Raw genomic sequence first — 7691 nt, 5'->3', positions numbered from 1 at the left:
AAAAAAAAAAAAAAAAAAAAAAAAAAAAAGCAAGCTGTAACTTTTAGCTTGACCATGTGTATATTTAAATATATTGTTCTCCAACCGTGACAGCTCTGCAAAATGGTTTCTCTGGTCATTATTTCCCAAAGAGGTTTTTGGGTTTTTTCATGGATGTATGCTATCTAGAGTAGCTTTGGTTAACAGAGCACACTGTTTTCAGTAAATTCTTTATTTGTACAATATCTTATATAAATAGTCTAAAAACTTTTCTGTATAGCACAACTACACTCTTTTCATCATGCTAAGCTGATATTGTGAACAAAATCAAGTTTGGGAGTGCCAAAGGAAAGCTTTGAAATGTATATGGTGAATTTATGATATTTTTGCTTACCTAATCAAGCCAATATCAAAACCAAGTACTTCTGTATTCTAAATGCTTCTACACATTTTACTTCCACAATGACTGTAGTAGGACTACACTGTATCACAATGCCCTTTAACTAAAACTCTAAATTTCAAGATAAAGCTTGAGTACCCGTTTTCAGACAATAAACTTGTCCCTCTTTATTACAAGTTTAGCAGCACTTCTACAACTACATACAGTCAGGGCTTTTCTTGGGTTTGGGTTTTGGTTTATTTTTTCAATAGTGAAAATAACAAAGCAGGCGTTAAAGCCTTCAACTGTTAAAGCATCACAACTAAGGCAAGACTGTTATTTAAGTCTTCTCTGCAGTAGTTGCAGAGAGCCAAATTACTTTTCCATCACCAACACCTTCTCCTGAAGGGATTATATCCTTAGCCTGACTCTTTACAGTAATTAAATGAACAAAACCCACAGCATGCTGCTACCAGCTGAGCACAAGGCAACACCTCCCCTTAGAACCAGCTTGTATTGTAGCAAGAAGAGATAAAGGCAACTGTAACCCAAGATCCTTTTAACTCTTTCTCCACCAATAAACTAGAAGATTGTGAAAAGAACACCTGAATATGAAAGTTCACCTGCTTATCCCCACCAGAAGGCAGAAACACTCAGGTAAATAAAATTCAGTACTCTACCAGGTGCAAGACATTTAAACTTGCAAGCAGTTAGGGTCTTGTAAATTGTAACCATTGTTTTTATTAGTATAACATAGTAGTATTGTTCTTCATACCATTTTCAAATTCTAGAAAATTACACAGTAAAACATAATAGAAATACTTGCAAGAGTCAGAAATATAGTAACAGATTTAAGATACTACAGAGTAACCTTCTGTTCTCCTGGAAGTAAATAACAGATGTAGTCCAATTTGAAATGTCACTCATACCCAAATAACACCAGCTACATAGTCTGCCTGCAGCTATTCCATATGTCCCACCCGTACTTGCAGAATTCACCACACTTTGAGCAACTTTAGCTCACCTAAGCACTCTGCAGAAGGCCATCATGCCTGACTATCTGCTTCATTTTTAAAATATTAAGCATTCATGCTTTCAACCAGTTGGGCCTTCTTAAGAAGTTTTAAAGCAAACCTGCAAATTAACTGAGTGAAGCGAAGGTAGTGTACAGAGCATGAAACAACATTATTTCACCAGTTCTTTCTGAATGCAAAAGACTATTTTGTTCATAAGAAACAATTTCTTCATGTCAAATGTAAAAGACTGTTAACAGATCTTGCCTCAGGTCTACAAAACTTTGTAATTTATTTTAATTCTGTGTTGAAAAATCTCTAAAATTACCAATAAACACATATGCACAGGTGCTTATGAGCATTATCAGCAGACATCTGCATTTCAAAATTCACACTAGATTTGATCTTTTTAGGTAAAAACAGCTGAATAAATTACAGTAGATGAGAGTTTTAAAAAAAAAACCCAAACCACAAACCAAACAGATTTTCCAAGCCATTTCAATTGACTGTAACCAGCTTGTTTCCTAATGTTCCTACAGTTTCATTTTGCTTCCTCATTTACTGTTTAGAGTATCCAGAAATGCACCTTAACATATTGATTACATAATCCATGACACTCATATGATGCTTTCTTCACAAATATGTAAAACATTTTCAAACACTGAAAGGTTCACTGGGTCTTTATTTAAAACCTCTTCCTCTTATGACCATGCATACACACCAGAGGGTTACACACAGAGTAACAACACACTGGAGTTCTGATAAACAGTTAATGATATGATTTTCAAAACTTTCAGATCTACCACCAGGAAGTTGGAAGTAACCATGGCAAATATCTTCTCTAAAGAACTCAATTAGGAGATTAATCATTAGGAGACACACATGCTCTAACTGGCAATGATCTACAACTGTTACTTTGGTTTTCCAACAGAAATGAACAAGGAAACTAATTATATTTTACATTCAAGTACCTCTTGTGGTCAAAACAATCAAGTAAATGCTGCTCATGATTTTGCAGAATAACGTAAATCTATGAAGACTAACAATTAATATACATCTTCTCTTAAATGCTTAATCTGAAGGGCAAAATTCTGGAACTCCTGCTGAACACAACTGGCTTGCATTCTCAGAAATAGTATAAATCAAGAGGAGTACTCATAAGTTATGTACTTAAACCTGAATAAACTGCAGAATCTGTCCTTGAATATAACCCTCAAACCATGGAATCTCCACAAAAATCTCCAGTGAGTGCCCTGTGCCAGCGCACCCCCAGGTATCTTCCCTGTGTACGTAGGTCATCTTCCTCCTCCAGAAACAGAGCCAGGAATGGCACCTGCTCCATAGCAACTCTAACTCACCAAAAAGTAAATCATGTGGAAAAACTGGGAGAAACAGAGCATCTACCAAGTCTTTATATAAGCTATTCAGAACACCTTTTTTTTTTTTCCTAGTTTTACAGACACTTCCACTTTAGATTAGTAGATACAGTATTTTCAATGTGTTAAAGTATGCCTTTTATGCAGGTTTGTAAAACCTTCTTTTTGCAAACAGCAATTAAATTTAGATTTAGCATCTGTTTTTTTTTAAAGAATGCACAAATCTTACAGTATTCAACTACACTTCAGAAGACACTACAGTGACACAGTTAAATGAAAAGAGTAAAGCTTTAGACCTCTTAATTTAAATCTAAAAAAGTCCAGAAACAAGGACTCCACGCATACTGTATTTGCATTTTTTTTCAGGATAACTATAAAATTACTTTCAAGGCATTAAAAATTCATTAGAACATGACTCACAATTAAAGGATCTTCTCGTCCCATTGTAATAACAGTTCTGTTCACTATGCGTAGTAACTGTACCATTATTTCTTGAGTATGATGATAAGTTGATGCCTGTAACCAAAAAAAAAAAAAAAAAAGGTTTTGGTATTAAATCCATATCTCTTGCAAAAGAGAAAAGAAACCAGTTATTTCATATTGACAGTTCAAGTTGTATAATATAGCCATACTATTGAAAGAACACTAACTCTTGCTCACACTGCTCCTTAGTTTCATCTGTTTCAGTGGAACAATAATTTCAAGTGGCACTGTCCAATTTCAGCTCTATCTATCCCACAACTGCTTTTTGTTTCAAATACTCACTCCCCATCCCTCACTCAAGGGGCTCATGTTATCCCAATAACTGAGCAGCCTATAACATAATAGTAACACCCTGGTAATACATAACTGAGGAGAACTGTATCATAGTTCTCTACAACTGTCAGTGGTCCTCAGGATGGCCTGGAGCTCAGTAATATTCTTAGCTTGCAGTCACAAAGTATATAATTATTAAAGGAGAAAGTTATCTTCATTTCACTTCACAGTTCTCTGAGGGCACAAACTGAAGTCGGTCTGTTCTTTGGCCCTGTTGCCAAACTACTGGTCAATTTGGCTGGCTGAGAGCGCACTAGACACCCACGCCTGTCAGCATCAAGTGCTGAGTGATCTTTGCAGCCCAACAGTAAATATTCACTAACTCACATCAAATGACAAGTACCTCTGGCATGTAGCCTGTAAAAGGACATTTGATTATTTATTTGAAAACACTGAGCAGAGGGGTATAATCTTATATTCAACAATTTCACTGACCTTACTCTGATCACTAGACAACTTTGGAAAGTAGCCTGAAACAATCAAGGAAAGAAAAAGTATAAACAAATTCCTAATAGAGATAAAAAAAATATTGTGTTACACAAAACAAGGCACCTCTTTAACACCACATGTAGTATGGAAAGAACACCACAATCACAGAAGCCATGGGGATTTCTTAACAATATTTTAGGTGGCTGAGCTCCAGCATCACCCCAGGAAAAGTGCTTCTGAATGTTGGATGTGTCAGAGGGGAAAAAAAAAGTGTCTCCTTTCTTTCTCCTGTTTTGATTAACCTGGATCAGGCCAGCATCCCTTGAATACAGACCTTCCTCATATCTAGCCATTTATTTACTATTACCATTTAGTCCTATTGTGTCCTTCAACTATGAGACATGCAAGCTTAAATGATCTCGCCTGTCACAGCATTTCAAAAATTACTATATTCTATAAATGAACAGTGTGTTCACAGAATAATTTATTTGTGGTTGGTGTTTTCCTTTTTAATTTAAATTTCTCTGGCATGGTCCCGTATCTATAAAAAGACTACACCTGGCAGTTGCTGCAGAGAAGACACATTTGTTGGAGTGCTTTCACAAAACCGCTTTCTCTTCCATCTCCTCCACTTCCCAATATGCAAACTTTAAGGTTTATGCCAATCAAACAATATTAAAATGATATAAATTATACAGTGCATTGCCTCTTTCTATTTTAATTTCACAGCAAATAACAGTGAAATTAAAAATTAAAACCTATAGTGCATTGTTGTGGGGCTAGAGATTCATCAGTAGCCCCACAACGAACCATATAACCTAGTGGTACACTCCTGCTGTGACACATTCCTTGCAAATGAAGACTTTCGCAAAACATCCTACACAGCCAAGGCAAAGAAAGCACCAATAAAGGGGAAGCCACATTAAACAAAGGAACTAGACAGATTTTTGGGGGTTTTTTTGCTGATACTTCTTAATATTCATTTGAATGTATGCAAAGCTACCTGCTATAACGGTGGCTCCCTTCTAACAATAGTCTCCAAAAGCACTAAAACTCACAGCATGCACTTTGCAGCCAGTATTTTCACCCAGGAAAAATTCTATGTCTCACTGCAAGGACTGTAAAACTTCAATAGCTCCCTGGTTAGAACTCTGTCCATGCAGCCATCATACGAAATATCAAGATCAAAACTGGTATCTCAGGTGGAACTGTTATCTGCAGTGCTGCAAGAAATACTGTATGACTCTATGATTTGGCCTCTATTGAAACTCAGGATATAGTTGTTAATCATAGCTGCTCTTATAATATTCATTACCACTATAATTAAAAAAAAAAAATAAAATCAGCAGCCAAAAGTTGTAAACTATATAGTAGCACTTTTACACACTCTACTTGGGCACATGGAAGTCACTTCTTTATTAGTTTGACTTTTTTTTTTTTTTTTTTTTTTTCCCTCCACATTTCAGCATGTGCTATACCATTATTAGCAACAGTTCAGAAGATTACATAATGATTTTAACAGTTAGTCATAACTTCATCATTAAAGATGAGCTGTATCCTAATTTCACAAGTAGCACATCACACACTTTTTCCTGAAAAAAAAAAAAAATGCTCAGGCATGCAAAGGTTATTCTCCGCTAAGCCTCTGAATTTTCAGAAAAACGTTAGCAAACAATTTTAAATGGTTTCTTTTATGAAACTGAGACTGCCTTTCTTCTTGATAATACACGAAACAATCAGGCATTCAATACTGACACAGCTAACTTAAAAATAGTGTTTTCACACATTGCCTATACAACAAGATTTCAGCTTTTATTTTAACTAACAGTTTCTAGGTTCAGAAGGCAGTCTAGCAACCCACTGTAACAAGCATTTTCTTAGATCATATTTCACAAGGATTACATATGTTTTTTTAGTGAAACCTGGAAAACCCACAATTTGGCTGTAGTCCATTTGGTTAAACATAAGACTCTTCAGAAGCTAAATTAACAGCTTGTACTGTATATAAATGCTCCCTTGGAAACCATGAATTGTATTATTCCATTTCATGGATTATGGTCATCAAAAATGTATGCTTGTCTTCACTGTTGAAAGGGATTTGCTAGGTGACCAAGCCATGAAACAATCAGAGCTCGCAGGTGGTATACAGGTTGGTGGTAGGAAGTTTTCTCACAGAACTCAGATGCCTTCAGAGTCATTGATAGGATGGATGGCACACATTGGTACACATAAATTAATTAATAGAAAATCCAAACAAAAGAAAATTTCATTCTCTTTTAAAATATTTGTGCAGGGTAATAGCAGTTAGTGTTTGATTTAGCTTTCATATTCTATTTAAGCTTCTAGAGGGTTGGGATAAAAATTAGAGTCTTTTCTCGGAGGTAACCATGCACTTCAGAATACAAGAGTGCTCATTTATTTGGATAGTGACAGACTTGGACTAACTGAATGGCTCCTTCAGAGCTATAATTTTGCATAACCTGTACTTGAGATATCCACTTAGAGATACTTTTTCGGTCAATTCATTTCAGCTGTCCCAGCTCTGCCCCCTCTCAAACTCTTGCCCAACTCTAGTCTACTTCCTGGCATGGAGCAGAGTGAGAAATGGAGAACTCCTCGACACTGTGCAAGCACTGTACAGCAATAACTAGAATTTTCATTGGTGTGTTATCAGCATTGTTTTGGTCACAGACCTAAAACACAGCACCATATGTGCTGTCCTGGTTCAACTAGGATAGGGTTAAGTTTCCCCAGCAGAGAGAGAGGGGGAAGGGATGCTACCAGGATGGTGCACCGGCAGCAGTACCGCACCAACTGAGATTCCCTGGTCCCCATCCATCAGCTGATCCGTCAACTAGAAAGCCAGAAGGTGATCAGCAATACTCACTCACCCTTCAACAGCCCTACATGGCCAGTGAGAAAGCCTAATGGTGAATGGAGGCTAACTGTGGATTACCGTGGCCTGAATGAAGTTACACCAGCAATGAGTGCTGCAGTGCCGGACATGCTAGAGCTCCAGTATGAACTGGAGCTGAAGGCAGCCAAGTGGTACGCCACGACTGACATTGCTAACTTCTCCATTCCGATAGCGCCAGAGTACAGGCCACAGTTTGCGTTCACTTGGAGAGGCATCCAGTACACCTGGAATCGATTGGCCCAGGGGTGGAACCACAGCTCCACCATTTGCCATGGACTGGTCCATACTGCACTGGAGAAAGGTGGGGCTCCAGAACACCTGCAGTACATTGATGACACCATTGTATAGGGGGACACAGCCGAGGAAGTCTTTGAGAAAGGGAAGAAGATAATTTAAATCCTCCTGAAGGCCAGCTTTGCCATTAAGCAAAAGAAAGTCAAGGGGCCTGCAAGGGAAATTCAATTCCTAGAAATAAAATGGCAAGATGGGCGTCGCCACATCCCAATGGAGGTAATAAACAAGATAACAGCCATGGCCCCACCAACCTCTAAAAAGGAGACTCAGTCTTTCCTGGGCACCGTGGGGTTCCGGAGGATGCACATCCCAAACTACAGCCTGATTGTGAGCCCTCTCTACCATGTAACCCATAAGAAGAACGATTTTGAATGGGGCCCTGAGCAACAACAATCCTTTGAACAAATTAAACGGGAGATTGCCCAGGCAGTAGCCCTCGGGCCAGTCCAGGAAGAGCAGGAGGTTAAGAACATGCTCTACACCGCAGC

At 37.9% G+C, this 7691-nt stretch overlaps 1 protein-coding gene across 1 annotated transcript in view; it reads right to left on the bottom strand.

The window, feature by feature from the left end:
* The window catches only part of DOCK2 (dedicator of cytokinesis 2), a 210318-nt gene that overhangs the window by 125578 nt on the left and 77049 nt on the right, over window positions 1-7691 (bottom strand). The window contains exon 27 of the mRNA XM_026858304.1: window positions 3168-3263. Coding sequence (XP_026714105.1) covers window positions 3168-3263 — 96 coding nt within the window. The remainder of the gene's footprint in view (window positions 1-3167; window positions 3264-7691) is intronic.

Source organism: Athene cunicularia (assembly GCF_003259725.1).
Source record: "Athene cunicularia isolate RWA chromosome 13 unlocalized genomic scaffold, athCun1 chr13_part1, whole genome shotgun sequence".
Taxonomy (NCBI): Eukaryota; Metazoa; Chordata; class Aves; order Strigiformes; family Strigidae; genus Athene; species Athene cunicularia.
Note: the sequence above shows the minus strand (reverse complement) of the source record. Positions and strands in the feature narration are given on the sequence as shown.